Here is a 17896-nt window from a genome sequence, read left to right on the forward strand (position 1 = left end):
GGGTTTTTTTTGGGGGGGGGGGGGCTTTCGCTTTTTATATACTGTATGAAATTGTTTTCGGTTACTTTACAAAATACTTGTGTGGATTTTTTCTGTCAAAATATGAATAGTAACTCGACAATACTTGCACACTTAATTTGTGCCTTCTTTCCTTTGCTGTCTTCCACAACAAAATCCTTATGGGTACGAGCACATTCTTCGGGGTTTTTATGTGTAGGCATTTTTTTTTACATTTCGCCAATTCTGTTTTAAATCCTCTGTATCTTAACTGTAATCCATCTTTAAATCCCGCGAACAAGCCTCCATTCCTAATTGTAATCTCGTTTTAAATCTCGCAGGTGGAGTCTCCAACAGAAATGTAGGAATTTGCTGTCACTCAGTAGTTGGGGTGGGTTTAAAGTATTCAGAACGAATCAATGACAGATACAAGTCAGGAAGGAGGGACATTGCTGACCTGCACTGGGAAGGTAGGTTTTTATTTATTTATTTATGTATTTATTTATTTATTTTCCGGTGTTTATTGGCGATCTGATTCAAACATTCAAAATCCTAAAAGGTATAGACAATGTCAACCCGGGGGACTTCTTTGACTTGAAAAAAGGACCAGGGGTCATAAATGGAGACTAAAAGGGGCATTCAGAACAGAAAATAGGAGGCACTTTTTTACACAGAGAATTGTGAGGGTCTGGAACCAACTCCCCAGTAATGTTGTTGAAGCTGACACCCTGGGATCCTTCAAGAAGCTGCTTGATGAGATTCTGGGATCAATAAGCTACTAACAACCAAACGAGCAAGATGGGCTGAATGGCCGCCTCTCGTTTGTAAACTTTCTTATGTTCTTATATACAGGTTTAACTTTGTTTTGTTGTGTTCCAGGGCGGGGGTATTGTTTATCGGTTAAAAAAATCAGAAGCCCTATCTATAATCAATGTGGGTAAAGTTAAAGAGCTACAAGTAGTTTTTTTTTTTAATGTTTTTAATTACACTAACCGTTGAGAAAATAGTGCCCAGTTAAGCCGTTTCAAGATTAAGTAAGTCTCTTTAGATATTTACAGCCCAAAACTCATATTAGGTGACTATGACCCTTCATAAAACATATGGTAATGTAAACTTCTTATTTGTCATAATATCTAACAAATGCTCAGCAGTATTCTAACCATATGGTAACAGTTCATTTTATGTTTATTCAGGAGTTGAGCCAATGGCAAGATGAGTTCATAGAATCAATGCAAGTATGGTACAACATGAACATCCATACCATTCACCTTCAGACCTGGAGCAACCTTCCCCTACACAGTAAGCTGTGCTTTTAACTAACTCACTTTTGACTTACAAAAATTGATTGGTTTAGCTGTCCATGTTTTGAAGAATTCTTACAAAGACAGAATACTTTGCACACTTGCAGTACAGTAACTGGTAAAAACTGAGAATACAGAACTGAAGCACAGTACACAAATGATAAAATAAGCACAAGCATTTCCTTTCTGGTGTTCAATTTTCCTTGTGCAAGTGTAACATGTATGTGCCTTTTCTTCCACAACCAACTCCTATCTCGGCATCACAGCGCTGGGCTCTTCCTTACCCTGACCTGGCTACTGTCAAACCTGCTCTGGGCAACAATCTAGACAATCACTCATTGGCAAATCCGACTTCCTCCAGTACTGCAGTTCTTTGCCGAGTCCCCCCATCTGATCATGTGGTAATCTCGCATTACAGGCCTGGGGTGCCTAATCCAATAAAGCTTGTGCACCTTTTTCATCAATAGCATAAATATATAATAACCTATCCAGTATATCAAATCAAACTGTGGCCATGCTACATGATTACTTGCATGAACATCCCTGGACTTAAATTAAATTAAATTTTTATTTATTTATTTATTTATTTATTTATTATACAGCGCTGGAAAAAATTAAGAGACCACTGCAAAATTATCAGTTTCTCTGGTTTTACTATTTATAGGTATGTGTTTGGGTAAAATGAACATTTTTGTTTTATTCTATAAACTACTGACAACATTTCTCCCAAATTCCAAATAAAAATATTGTCATTTAGTGGCATTTATTTGCAGAAAATGACAACTGGTCAAAATAACAAAAACGATGCAGTGTTGTCAGACCTCGAATAATGCAAAGAAAATAAGTTCATATTCATTTTTAAACAACACAATACTAATGTTTTAACTTAGGAAGAGTTCAGAAATCAATATTTGGTGGAATAACCCTGATTTTCAAGCACAGCTTTCATGCGCCTTGGCATGCTCTCCACCAGTCTTTCACATTGATGTTGGGTGACTTTATGCCACTCCTGGCGCAAAAATTCAAGCAGCTCGGCTTTGTTTGATGGCTTGTGACCATCCATCTTCCTCTTGATCACATTCCAGAGGTTTTCAATGGGGTTCAGGTCTGGAGATTGGGCTTGCCATGACAGGGTCTTGATCTGGTGGTCCTCCATCCACACCTTGATTGACCTGGCTGTGTGGCATGGAGCATTGTCCTGCTGGAAAAACCATCCTCAGAGTTGGGGAACATTGTCAGAGCAGAAGGAAGCAAGTTTTCTTCCAGGACAACCTTGTACTTGGCTTGATTCATGCGTCCTTCACAAAGACAAATCTGCCCGATTCCAGCCTTGCTGAAGCACCCCCAGATGAGTCCAATTTTCAGCTTTGCCCAACACCTGGTCGTCTAATGGTTAGACAGAGACCTGGAGAGGCCTACAAGCCACAGTGTCTCGCACCCACTGTGAAATGTGGTGGAGGATCGGTGATGATCTGGGGGTGCTTCAGCAAGGCTGGAATCGGGCAGCTTTGGCATGAATCAAGCCAAGTACAAGGTTGTCCTGGAAGAAAACTTGCTTCCTTCTGCTCTGACAATGTTCCCCAACTCTGAGGATGGTTTTTCCAGCAGGACAATGCTCCATGCCACACAGCCAGGTCAATCAAGGTGTGGATGGAGGACCACCAGATCAAGACCCTGTCATGGCAAGCCCAATCTCCAGACCTGAACCCCATTGAAAACCTCTGGAATGTGATCAAGAGGAAGATGGATGGTCACAAGCCATCAAACAAAGCCGAGCTGCTTGAATTTTTGCGCCAGGAGTGGCATAAAGTCACCCAACATCAATGTGAAAGACTGGTGGAGAGCTTGCCAAGGCGCATGAAAGCTGTGCTTGAAAATCAGGGTTATTCCACCAAATATTGATTTCTGAACTCTTCCTAAGTTAAAACATTAGTATTGTGTTGTTTAAAAATGAATATGAACTTATTTTCTTTGCATTATTCGAGGTCTGACAACACTGCATCGTTTTTGTTATTTTGACCAGTTGTCATTTTCTGCAAATAAATGCTCTAAATGACAATATTTTTATTTGGAATTTGGGAGAAATGTTGTCAGTAGTTTATAGAATAAAACAAAAATGTTCATTTTACCCAAACACATACCTATAAATAGTAAAACCAGAGAAACTGATAATTTTGCAGTGGTCTCTTAATTATTTTTTTTAATAATGCAGTCTTTTTTAGCTGATGCTGCTAATGATGCAAGCAATGACATCAGCGTCAAAATCACTTGCCCCAGAATATGGGTTAGACTGCAGTTATAATTAACTCTTTGTGGCTACTTTCTAATGGCCTGCAGACTTTAACTACCAATTAATCAGTTAATTAACCAATCAATTTGTACACATATTATGTAGCAACAAAAATATAAAATGTTTATTTAAATGTGTAAATGTATAAAACGTGTTTAAATGTAGCGATATATACATATACATGTATATTTAAAAATAGAAAAAAAGATAGATAAATCACATCGCATTTTGATTCCAATTCTGGCTTTAAGAACTCTGACAAACCCTTCTCACACCAAGAGGCATGCTGTGCCTTTGAAACTCAATCCCTTCTTGATCTCCCTGTATGATCAATAAATTTTACATCTTTACTTGCATGTCACAGAATTAATTACTAACGTTCCGTGAATACATTTGTTGTCAGTTGAACTGATCCAAACCGTTGGGAATCGTAACCCTCAGATACAGACATCCAGCATTCTCACCAGCCAGCAGCTATGCAACAAAAGACTTCTGGGAAATCAGCTGCCAGACATTTTTTTGCAACACTTAAAACAGTTATCTAAACAAAGCAACCTACAACGGAGATAACTGGCTTTCGTATGTACAATTATGGGAAGGTGGACAACTTGCTAGCAATCATGGTTTTCAAAGCTGGTACACGCAATATGGATGACATGTTTTAAGGCTCCAGGGAATCACAGATCAGGGCCAATGACAAAAAAATATCATGGACCTGTAGGTCTGGAAATGCGAGAGTATCTGACCAAGATTCTGGCCTTCTAGTGAATTATTACCCAGGCACTTAAAATAAAACAGAGCAATATTTTCATGGCTGCTGGGGTCTATTACTGTATGACCCTTCAGGCCTTGGAATAGAAATACGATCCACCCCATTTAGGAAAACAGACACTATAACATTAGACATAAATTGAAAACATGTAGGCCTATATCAGTAGCACACAGTTCAGTACATATTCTCAGCCAAACGCTTAACTTGTGTCAGTACAAGTAAACACGACTAACACCCACAGCACATAGAATAGCATCCCACAGTAACTGTCAGTGCTTAGTGGTTATCAAAATGTAGTTTCCAACATCTCAGCTCAGACATCCGCATTGTAAAAAAAAAAAAAAAAAAAAAACACACACTTGAAATGGACAAAAAATTAGGAACCTACAGTAACAGTATAGAGTTCATTCTAGCCAAGAAGGCACTGAAGTCACCAGAATGCCTACATCATCAGTATTTTCTTTGCAACAGGGAGGTGGAGATTTTATACAACATGAATACATTCAAGGCCTTCAATTTGCATATCAAATTAGTGGACGAGGGACAATGCACTGAAATAAAAGTATGTAATACATGTCAAAGGCATTTCTCAATTTTGTTGTTGTTGTTGTACAATCTTCATATGCAAGAGCACCTTCAGTATATCCCTTATATTTACTACATGCTCCTTGAAAATACACAGTACAAGTACAAGTGCAGGACTGCTACTGTAACCAGTAGGATTTATCTGCCCCGGAAATGCTTCTCCATAACTACAGAGAGACTTAAAACATAACATCATCTTCACCACACGTGCATTTTTTATTTTCACAATAATTATTTTCAAGCCAACTACAGGCAAACTGCCTACTGTATTAGTTTGAGATATGAACTAAACTCATTCACATCATCTCCCTTAACTCAGTTCACTGAAATTTTGTTGTGGTTGTAAACGGTTTAATTTGGAGATGCCTGCATCCTCAGATAACCCTGTCTCAAGCTGACAGTATACGTCAGCCTTATAAAAAGACTGATTAGTCTTTCACCAAGTTACATGGCCAGCTCAATGACGTTTGATCTTTTGTTTGGGGAAGAGATAGGAATTTCTCCCAATTCCTTGTGCTACCCGTATAATCCAGTAAAAACCATAAATAACCAAAATGAGGAACATCTACCCAGAAACCGGGTAAACAGGTAATTCCATTAAATTCCTTAAAATTAATAACCGGGATTGAAGAAAATTTAAAATCAGCAGTCCCTAATGCCCAGGGCTAGAAATTAACTTTAAGGCCGTAGTGAGGATTTGCTACCTGCCTGGAAAGTAGTAGTAGCAAAATGGTCTTATTTGACAAATTATATATAAAAATAATTTAAACAATAAATACCTACCTACTGTTTTAAATAGGCTGAATATCCCAAACTATCACATAGTAGGCCTACATTTAAAATCAGAAAGTATTTATTGAAACCACTTTGTGCTCAATTAAGTAATGGAACTAAAGCAATTCAAAAATGTGTTTTGTTTTATCCTTAAGTTCTACAAGAATGCAACCATATCTGTCATCTAAGCATCAGTACGGTTAACCAGGTTATGTTTCATCTCTGCAAATTAACTTTGGCACAAAATTATCCCCTTGACTGAGATTTCGTTAACTAACAAATCATAAACACAGCTATAAAGACAACTATTTTAAAAAAAGTAACGTGTGTCACATTAATGTTTAATCCTGCATTGTTTGACCTTATAAATTATAAGGTTACAATCACAACCAAGCTCTTTTGAAAATGAAAGCTAATTCCAGCATGGTATCGCTACATTTAAAATATTCATACAACGTGTTATACTAACTGGTTTGTTCATAAATATGTCAGCTCGCACCCTGCCTTTCTACTGCATTTTTAAATGCTGTACAATTTTGAAGAAATTAATAAAGTAATAACAGAATAAGGGATATTACATTAGTTAGCTAGGTGTTTAAGTTATAGTTTGTATAACATTGTTTGTTAAAGCACACATTTCACTAGTTAAACAGGAGAAGTATGCAAGGTAGTGATAATCTATTATAAAAAGAAAACAGATAAATTAATGCACCTCAAGATTGTATTTTGTCTATTATTCGTACTGATAAAACAAGGATGCCATTATTTGGATAGATTATTATTATTATTATTATTATTATTATTATTATTATATTTTTCATAGTCAGAATTTTGATTAATAATTTATCTACCTATTATGTGTTCATTTTTAGAGTGGGTGAAACCAGGGTTAACATTCAAACCCGGGTGCGACATTCTCTATGACAGATTAAATTAGCATTTTATAGATACTGAAAACTTAATATCATATTAGGTCATTGTCTTATCTTATAAAATCGTAATGTTTTTAACAGTTATTTAATTTTACTTTTGGTCTATAAAATAAACTTTATACCTTGAAATTGTATCCATTGTGACAGTATTTGTACTCCACTGTCCAAAGGGGTCACAAGTGGAGATTAGATAAAGGGGCATTCAGTACAGAAAATAGGAGGCACTTTTTACACAGAGAATTGTGTGAATCTGGAACCAACTCTCCAGTAATGTTGTTGAAGCTGACACCCTGGGATCCTTCAAGAAGCTGCTTGATGAGATTGTGGGATGAATAAGCTACTAACAACCAAACGAGCAAGATGGGCCGAATGGCCTCCTCTTGTTTGTAAACTTTCTTATTTTCTCTTAAATAATACGATTTGCATTGTGTGCCTCGTGTGTATCTACATGGGACGGTACAAACCTCAGTCATCTACAAATAGGGAAGCTCTATTAGCAATGGTTTCCTGCTTTATGAAAAATACTAATAATGTACATGTTTAAAAGAAAACAAAAAAGCTGCATACATGTTCACTGAGGATCGGTCATATAAACTGCAGCGTAAGGTATCAGAAAAATGCTACTGTATAAAAACACTAGTACCAAATTAAGGGTTTTGGGTAGCAAAATACTACCAAATATATGTTAAGTTCGAGCCTTGCTAATTCATATAATAAAAGTTGTTTACCCTTGGTCTCATGGACTGCCTTTATAATCAAAAGAATCAATTGTTTTAGGAATTTACTAAAAATATACTTTGGCAAAGTAGTGATTCAGTCCCACTATTTTAGCACAACCCTGACTAGCAAGGGTTGAGTAGATAATATGTATACCCGCACCCACAGACATTACGTGTCTTTTTAACCTCAGCAGCAATGTCAGATAAAGCAGTTTTGTTTATAATCCTAAATGCAGGCGATCGGCCCAATAAATCCTGTACTGTTGCTCAATAATTCCATTTTCATACTAAACGTATTCCTATAATCCTCTCCAACTCATTTCCAAGAATTTTTGTTTTGGTTGCCAGCCAAATGTTCTCAAACGTCTGTGACTCAGCCCAATATTGCCTAATAACATGGTCTTAATGGCAAGTTATGCGCAGAAATGTTTAAGGAAGGAAGGAAGGAAGGAAGGAGAGGAGGGTAAGAAAGATAGAAAAAAAATGTTTGTCAAAGATTTGGACAAGCAGCTTATTGAGTTTAAAGTAGTGCAGAAGCATCACAAACAAGCTGAAAGATCAATTAAAAACAAGCACTGTATCTTTGATGAGCAGGCCCAATGCCTAAACTGCACGAATTCTGTCAGCAGCTCGAAAAAAAAAATGTAAAGCATGCTCCCAACATGATACTTAATAACAGTAACACATCAGCCAGAAGCTAGCGAAGCAAAACCGTCCATCTGCTGACTGTAATTAACAATCAGGTAGGACATCCTGCAACTGAAGTGCAAATACCAGAAATAATGAAAGTTGGTGTAATGTGCAAAACCTGCTACTTAGCCTATACTATAACAGAAACAATTTTTGCAATTTTGCTATGAACATCCAGTAGCTTGGAGACCAAAATACTCTTCAATATATATATATTGTGGTGAGAACTAAATACCTTGGTATCTCTGAATATAAAACCCATCATCATGAAAACTAGGCTGATGGTTTTCATGGGCAAGCTATCTCGCAAGTACCCCAAACGTTATGTTTACTGCCAATACCGAAAGACTGTGTGGGATAATTGTTCTTCATTTACCCCCTGCTCCCTGAAAACACTCACCTGGAAATGTATCTTGTTATATTTTAATATATTTCTGTGGTATTTAAATATTCAGCCCATAAATGTATAAAACATATTTAAAGTCTACTTTGTGTGGTACTGTCAGATTTATTTTGTAGGCAGGAAACCTTTAAATCAATCTTAAAACTTCAGATTTAGGCAAATGAAAAACATAAAACCCTATGTACTGATAAACAATGCTATTCCCAACTAAGAAGGATTAATATCACATGATTTTTGTTATTGAAAATTTACAGTGCAGTATAAGGAAATTAATTCTACAAAGGTAGACCATCTTGTTTTTGCACAGGCATCCTTGTAACCCTCCCTCCCCCCTTCTCTTTTGAAGCATTGCATTTAAGGTAACATGCTACAGGAAGTGGTTGGAATTTAAATTATTACTTCACTAAAATATAATTTTCCATTGAATTCCAACAAAGTAAATCATTTCATAATCCAAACAAAAAATATTTTTGTAAGAATTGTACTATTCCAACTCTTAATAACGCATAAAGTGTTACCTGAAAGGGTTATGTTGTGTCAATACCTTCAACAAAAAAAAGCACTTCTCTATCTTTAACATAACCAAGGGTGCATGCACACCCTATCCCATGCAAGCTAAATAACCTGGAATAGCTAAGAGTAAATAATGAGGTCACTCAGTGGACAAATAGGGTTAAAATGACTTAAGAAAAAAATGAAACACCCAGAGAATAAAAATAAGTTAAGGGCAATTCCAGCTTTATGGATGTGACATTTGCAGCAACACAACAGCCCTGCAAATTGATTATGTTGTTGCTGCTTTGCTGCGCTTCCATACATTATGTAAACACAGACATGTATAACCCCAGACCCAGTCTGTATTCTAGAGCAGTGGTTCTCAAACTGGGGGGCACAGACTGTATCCCGGGGGGCTGTAGAAGGTTCATGATTTTTTTTTATTGATTGCTTTTTTTTTTCTTTTCTTTTTTTTTTTTTTTTTTTTTTTTTTTTTTTAATTCTGGCAACATCTTAACCTATACTGTATAACTGGAGGATAATCTAATCTATTTTGGCGGTTTTGATTGGATCACCAACACTACTTCCACCAATCAGAGGCTTGCACACAGTGCTTGTAGCAATCCCGCCCTCTGGCAGACTGGTATACAGAACAGGCTAAACCGCTACCACCCCTGCGCTGACTCAGGAGGGGCGAAGATGAACACACGCTGTCCTCTGAAGCGTGTGCCGTCAGCCGCCCGCTTCTTTACACACTGCAAACTCACCGTGCAGCCGCCTCAGAGCTACAGCGTCGGAGGACAACGCAGCTCTGGACAGCTTACAGGCAAGCCCGCAGGCGCCCGGCCAGACTACAGGGGTCGCTGCTGCGCGGTGAGCCGAGGACACCCTGGACGACCTAACCCTCCCTCCCCCCGAGCGACGCTCGGCCAATTGAGCGCCGCCCCCTGGGAGCTCCCGTCCACGGTCGGCTGTGGAACAGCCTGGACTCGAACCGGCGACGTCCAGGCTATAGAGCGCATCCTGCACTCTAGCGAGTGCTTTTACTGGATGCGCCACTTGGGAGCCCAAATAGTTGATTGTTATGGTCGATACGTTGCAGATACGATTATTACTGAAGACACCCATTGTGAAGGTATCACAAAGTCCATAAACAAAACAAAACGTTAAACTAAATTAGTTCTGCACCGTATAAAACTGAGCTGGTTTTGCCAGTGCTTGCTAGTCTATTAACCAGTTTGAAATTATTTCAAAGCATATTAAAAGCATTTTGTTTTGGCTTTATTGTTAAAGTTTTCACACGTAGCAATAGTCCTACAGTTACACGATACTGTGCTCATTCCACTGTGTTATGTTGTGAACCACAGCTAAGTTTTAAAACAGAGATAGCAAATGTGTATTGTAAAAGTTTATCGGTACCTTAAAATTAAGGGCCCTATAAGATCAATAAATACTGTAACTGATTTTTAGAAGGGATTCTTTGTTGTTCTCCAAGTTGCTGCAGTGACATTTCAGGTACTATAATGTGTTACTGTAAATGAGATACTGTTTTAGCAGACATATTTCATTAAGTAAACATTTATTTGAATGTTTTTGGAATTAATTACAAAATGCAAAACTGTGTGGCATTTTTCTTTGTGAACGTGCTAAGTGAAAAACACCAATTCAAAAACCGTCAAAATCCCCCAAGGTAGCAAATTCGCAGAATTTAACACCAGCCAAAATTTCCTGTTATATGATATATACTAACTTAAAACAAATCTCTGTGGACAACTGCAGGCATGTCAACGTTTGTAGATGGCACTGTGCATCTGACTGGTGCCTTTTTTGGATGAAGTCGACTGCCATCTGGTAATGTATGTTGTTTATCAGCTTACTACATGGTGTGCATGTTAGTAAGCATGGGTCACAATCGGTAATCTGTAATTTGCAGTGTTGTTTGCTCTTATTATGATGGATCGGTGGCTGGTTCGTGCAAAAGAAAAAAAAAAAACACAAAACAGCAGTGTCATACAGAGAAGCCACAGCCATGTTGGATTTTTTTGTATATGTGCATATGTGTGGCGGAGGGGGCATCAAGTACCACAGACAAGAGGAAGGGGGGGCGAGGTCCAAAAAGTTTGAGAACAACTGTTCTAGAGCATACTCTGAGATCGCTAGCTTAGAAGCAAATTCCAAATTACTGACATGTAAAAAAAAACAATTTTTCTTAAAACTCGCTGAAAACCATGATAAGCTTTTTTTTTTTTTTTTCTAATTCAGTAGTAAAATCATCCTGCCTGATGAATCTGGGTGCAAAAGCAGGACTACATTTTGAGCCATCAATTCAGCTGCATCATCATAATGTTTATATTTCATTCACTGCAGTATATAGGTCTATTAGTAAATCCCCAGAAGGGTTTATTTCACAAAGACCAGGCATGGCTATGCAGAAGGTCACCTGTACCGCACACTGTTTTACACTACAGTGGGAAACACAATCATTTATTTTGCATGCCTGTTATCCATGTTTATTTTAGCTTGGAGAAAATACATTTTTACAGGAAGAATCAAAATCAACAGTTTAAAGAATCGCTTAAACTGCTAGGAATTTATCTTTGCCTCAGAGGAAACAGCTGTAGAAGTACACTAGAACAAGCAACAAAAATAAATAAATAATAAGGGGGGGCAGGCATCTGTATAGTAACCTGCACTGTGGTGTTACATCTCGTAGATGTATTAAGCTAAAACCTACTGACTTCAGCAGCAACACAGTGCTGTTAACTTAATTTTGTCATCAATGTCTTTCGATATTGAAACAGTAGGTCTCCGAGCAACTGAACCTCCATGGTGACTTTTGATCAAAAAAAGCTACAAACCCTACTGTGCACAACTTCATCGTGAGATATTGCTGGGAATAGAAATGTAGCCTTACTTCAAACTATATTACCATAAGAAGCATACAGAGGCAAAGCACAAAAACCAACGGAACAGAAATTAGCAGTTAAGAAGCAGACTCAAAGCCTAAGGATGAAATCTGGAAAAGCCCTGGACACTGCTACAGTACTACTTTAGGCTCTAACAGAAAGAATTAGATGAATGGAATTAATATTTTCTCCCCATTTTAGCTTAAAGAAAAAAACTAAAATGCAACAAAAAAAGCTTGGTATAAAATGTATTCTGTATTGATTAATACTACATCTGTGGCCAGCAGTGTGGAGTAGTGGTTAAGGCTCTGGACTCTTGACCGGAGGGTCGTGGGTTCAATCCCAGATGGAGGACACTGCTGCTGTACCCTTGAGCAAGGTACTTTACCTAGATTGCTCCAGTAAAAACCCAACTGTATAAATGGGTAATTGTATGTAAAAATAACTTGATATCTTGTAACAATTGTAAGTCGCCCTGGATAAGGGCGCCTGCTAAAAAATAAAAAAAATAAAAAAAATCAACAGCTGCAAGTATAAAGCGTGTATGGCTGGCTTCACAGACCTTGATTAGGACTTACCTTGGACTTTGTTACCAAAGGCAAAATTAGGTAGCCCTAGATTTTCACTTCACTGATTCTTACTAATGTACTTCTTAACTGTTGAGACACCTAACCCCCTCCTTGTTGTCTGCCTCATTGAGCTATCACATGTCATAACCCAGGGAGCTCGATTCTCAAAGCCATTTACTACCAATCATCATTGACATTATATTTGTCTGATGGGGTTTAAAACACCATTACAATTTTAAAAGGAATAAGAAACAACTCAAGACTACTCACAAGCCCCAGCAATCAAATATGTTTGTTTCTGGTTTGGCAACTTTATTGGGTGTGTTATTACTTTGTAAAAACATCATGCTTGGATTAAATAGCTTTGAGAATAGCCCAGGGTCAATTCAGACACTAGCAAGGGCTGCTAGCTGGTGAAATTCAAAAAAAATCATTAGGGGTTCCATAATCCATGCAACATACACAATAGGAGTCAAGACAAATATGTATCTGTAAACAGTAAATATTTTTTAAATGCTACATGACAGCCACTCATCTCTGTTGATACTGATGGAAAATTGCGGGTACGGTCAAAATAATGAAAGGAATCCAAATCCTTCATTCATACCAAGACACTGTGGAAACAGAATGCGTCTGTTCTGCCTGTGCTTTATCTTATTTAACAATAAAAATGTAATGAAAACAAATTCAGTATTCTAAAAGGAAAGGATAAGCTGAAATGCCACCAAACATGACTGCTGGCATTTTAAATATTAAGCCTACAGTTGCTCAGGTCACAAAATAACTGAATAATTATTTTGCTAGAGTATTGGACTAGTTTGGTCCATCTAAACAGCTTATCTTCAGCCTTAACGAAGTTGTATTTCAGTAGAAAACACAAAAACAAATCTTAAATCATACATTTATTTTAATTTGTATGTTTGGTAAAAATGTAATTACAATAGCAGTATTAAAAAAATAGTTGTAAAATATCACAATTTCCCATTCACCTTAATTATTTGTCTACATCTTTCACAGAATCAGTGTCTGTCCACTCCAAAAACTCTTGCCAACACAGTGCAACCACAAGTAACCCTTTACTGTACAGTAAGACTACAACATTAAATGTTCCTATTAAATATGCAGACACATTAACACTTTAGGGAATGCCACATGGCACACCACCATACATTAACTCCAAATCAATTTGTTCTTTATTTAATAATGGGACATTGCCCCAGTGAATGCTCCATGATAACAAGTGACAGAGAGATGACCTTGCTCCTAATGGATACCTTTAAATCATCATTTTGTATAATGGTATTTAGAACAACATGGTTAAAAAAATGCTTTCTTTTACTCAAATTCCCCTGCCCCTAAACAAGAAACGTACATACCTGAATAAAGGATGAAGGCCAGTGATTCACATTTGAGGCAATTAAATGCATTTGTAATCAAGGCAAATCAGACACTACTGTTACTGTATTTTTTTAAAAAAGGATACAGCCTCAAAGATCCATTCTGGGTCCCAATGGCCAAGATTTTCTGCACAGGATCAAAAGCCATTGCGGAAGGTTGATAGGGGAATCCATGACGGACCGTCTGCAGATCCACGAATAGCAAGCACGCAGCAGTGACGTTGCAGAAGGGCAACAAACAAAAACAAAAGCAGGATTAAAAACAATACTTATCACTGTAACGACCTTTACATGTATACACAATATAAAGCAATACAGTATGTTACACTTTAATCATCTGACTTGACAAATGAAACAAACATTTAAACAAGGTATTTCAGAAATACAAGTTGGCAGTCATTTTACCCTGAGGGTACGCAATAATTATCAATCACAATTTCCTTCTTTGTCCGTTTTTGTAATTTATGACAAGCTTAATAGCAATTAATGTATAGGTTGTATTATACATATATTCCATACTGTACTGCAGTTATGTTTACTAAAAACATAAACACTATAAAGTTATAGTTCCTAATAGAATATGTGGCCGATCTCTTTTATAATGTAATACACTACAATGTTAAAATGAGTCTTCCATATTTAGATAGTGAAAACAAACTATTTCAAATCAAGATTGGTTCTTTCAGCATATACACACATACAGGGTGATCAGAAATTAAGTTTACCACATCAGTGATATGGTGCATTGATGTGGTAAACTTACTTTAATCACCCTATATATTTTAAGGAAATTGCGATAAACTGGAAGTAAATTCATAGTGTAGTTATCATTAATATATTTGCATGCACTTGTAGACACCTGCTCTTGTGGCACTGGATATTGAAATCGGTGCAGGTTATCTATATACTGTACTATAATGCACAGTATATAGTATATTGCATGCCATTTCATACTGCAGTCTGATCAAATACATTTGAAACGCCTGATAAAAACCCACTTCCCTTCACACAGTAACTAAAAACGACGCTTAACTATAGCTTTTCTTTTTAGTCTGATCTACTCGTGCAACGTGCCCCCTTTCACATTATACAACAAAAAATATATATTCTCATAGGGGTTAACTCGCACAAAACTAACATAAAATGTAAGATGGTACTGCAAACAAATGTCCATGCTGCCATTGTATTCTTTTTTTGTGTTTGTTTGTTAAGGGTAGTGTAACTGTCTAACTGATTTTACGCAATGTAATTATGAGCATTAGAAGACATTTTTATTTTATTCAAAATGTAGCCAAGGCAGCTATGGCGGAGCTATCCTAATTTAAAAAAAATGGAATTTACAAACACAAACTGGCCCAATAGCTAAAAACATTATTCTTTTGCATACCAGATTTTATGATATAATCCGACTCCGAGTGAGTCTTAACTGGCTTGACATCCCATACCATTTCACGGACATAGCCTACCTACCCTGCAAAGCTCAGAAAGACCTGCTTAACAAGTAATGCAGTAAATGCAATCCATGTACACACTAGAAAGTGCAACACTCCCACTCGCGGTGTGCGCGGTGTGTATTTTTGCCATAAAAAAAGTATTACTGTCAATCCATATTAAAACTATAAATATTTGCGTTATCTTTTCAAAACACAGGCTGTTGCTGTCCCTTAAAATGTGCACCACCAGCATTGCAATAATGTGTATAGTAACAACATTAATGTGATGTATACCAAAAGTATCTTTGTACAGTACTTTGACTGATAGACGACAGAAACAGTGAGTCCGACACTCGTTTGAATCGAAATTGGAAGCTCCAAGTAAAAGATAAAAAGTAAATTAGCGCTGTAAAATATAGAAAATACTATTATTGCCAAGCAGATTCGTTTTACAGTATTGTTCCTCCAGAATAGTTGCAATTGGCAGGATTGTTACTTGTGCGGTGCTACTGAAACTACACACATCATGGCATGATTGTTTATTTTTATTAGTGAATTATTAATTAGCATACAACAGTTTAACTACGGACAGTGTTGTATTGCACGGCAATTGAAGAGTAAAGCGTCGGCAAAGGAATGATAAAACGTACTGCTTGGTAATTAACAAAACGCTTCCTGCTACAGATGCATGGAGGGTTCTGCACATCGGTGTCAAAAAACAGCTATAAAATAATAGTCATAGGGAGCTGAACAAAAATACATATATTTTAGTCGAGAAAAAAAAAACCGTGATTAATTCATCATTCATAAGTTGTTTTAACTAATCTCGGAGACACACAGTAATGTTGACGATGATCAACCACATAAATATAATTTGAAATGCTCGTATTTAATAACATTATTGTTTATTGTGTTGTAAAAGGTTGGCCATGGCAATATCTAACGCTCTCCGATATGCAATCTTATAATAATGTTGCTGTAAATGACAGTGATTAATGTTGATGTAAATATCACCGTATCCATTTCTGCTTAGAGTAAAGAAATACACAGTGGCACCGCAAGGCTATATGTTACATTTTCTAACGAATGCATTCACGAAATGCTAGGATTTGTATTGTTTGTTTGCTGGATTTAAAGTGGAATTGTTGCATAAAAATTTTTCAGAGCTACACTTTAAATTAATAAATGTATTTTGACAAACAGGGATGCCGGCGTTAAATGTAATCGTGATTGCCTATTTTTAAACGCAGTCAGCAGTGATTTGCAGGGCAATACAGGTGTAAAATGCCTAGGCTTTTCCTAGATTTTTGTGGAATTGATGTTATCGATAAATAATAAGGAACAGATTGTAAATGAACGCAGATAAAACATACTGTTTTTATTTATTTATTTTTTATTTAACGCAACAGTATTGTAAAATGTCTGATTCCCCACCTTGCAGAGCTGGAAGTGTTCAGATTGGAGGGTCTCCTGGATGTCATTGTCCCTGTTTCCAGGTTGAGAAGAAGAGGAGGAGGAGACCGACGACAGGCCGTCCAACACCTTCCTGATGTTAAACTTCTTCATTTTTTCCACCAAAACACAAAGACGAATATGAACCAAAAAAAAAGATCAACAGAATAATACGCACAAGGGGGAAAAACAGCTACAGACGCACACTCGCTCTCTTCGGTGTACTCTGTGAATCTCACATATTAAAGAGTGTTGTCACTGCAGTCTCCATGTCAAAATATGTGGTCACCTTGCTGTTGCTGTACGTCGAATTGGTACTTTGTAATAATTTTTAATGTATTTATATTTTGGTGTTGCTGTGTATACCTCCGTCTCCCTCTGCGTCTCTGCTGCTCTCTAACTCAGTTTCCCGTCTCTGCACTCTACTAACACGGAAACGCAGCTGCAGCGAGAAGCGTGCGCATTCAGAGGAGTACCCGGATGTTTAGCAGACGCGTTGCTGAGAGAGAGAGAGAGAGAGAGAGAGAGAGAGAGAGAGAGAGAGAGAGAGAGAGAGAGAGAGAGAGAGAGAGAGAGAGAGAGAGAGAGAGAGAGAGAGAGAGAGAATCAACGTCTGCCACTGCTTGACTACACCTGGAAGGTAGTGGAGGGAAGCAGCAAGGACAGGCGAGGGAAGTACTGATGCCAGTTCACTCGAAGTATGGCAATTGCCTTCCCCCCAAGAAAAAAAAAAAAATATATATATATATATAGTCAGTGGTACCGATAGACTAAGACATTTCTTGAGTCATGATAATAACATACTACAACCAAAATACTTGCATCACTGTTGTTACTAAAGATATAAATTAATGTTGAAGCCTAGTACTTTCTGGAATATTAAGCTACTCTGCCCTATAATACAAGTAGCGGGGTTATACTAAGTCATGTCTATAATTTTTATTAATATTATTTTGCATTATTTGTTCTTTGTTTAAAGATATACCACCCCACCCTTATCCATCTTTTATTGTTATAGGGAAACAATAAAGATCTATTTTATTATGCAAATGAATTATCAAATGGATTGTGGGATTCTAATAGTAGGTAGATTGCAATAAGGCTCCCGTTTTGATTTTCTCAGTTTGAGAATTTAATCCAAAATACATGGGCACATGGTACCACTAATCAAATGCCTGAAT

General features: G+C 37.1%; 1 protein-coding gene across 12 annotated transcripts in view; it reads right to left on the reverse strand.

Annotated features, from left to right (window-relative positions):
- LOC117411427 (syntaxin-binding protein 5) overlaps positions 1-17219 on the reverse strand; it is a 173748-nt gene extending 156529 nt beyond the window's left edge. For all 12 annotated transcript variants that reach the window (XM_059025169.1, XM_034018960.3, XM_059025167.1 and 9 more), the window contains exons 1-2: positions 16698-17219; positions 13917-14014 (exon numbers count right to left, since the gene is read on the reverse strand). In XM_059025169.1, the coding sequence (XP_058881152.1) occupies positions 13917-14014; positions 16698-16829 (230 nt within the window). In that variant the 5' untranslated portion in view covers positions 16830-17219. The remainder of the gene's footprint in view (positions 1-13916; positions 14015-16697) is intronic.
- Positions 17220-17896: the final 677 nt, after the last annotated feature.

This window comes from Acipenser ruthenus, chromosome 6 (genome assembly GCF_902713425.1).
Source record: "Acipenser ruthenus chromosome 6, fAciRut3.2 maternal haplotype, whole genome shotgun sequence".
Classification (NCBI taxonomy): Eukaryota; Metazoa; Chordata; class Actinopteri; order Acipenseriformes; family Acipenseridae; genus Acipenser; species Acipenser ruthenus.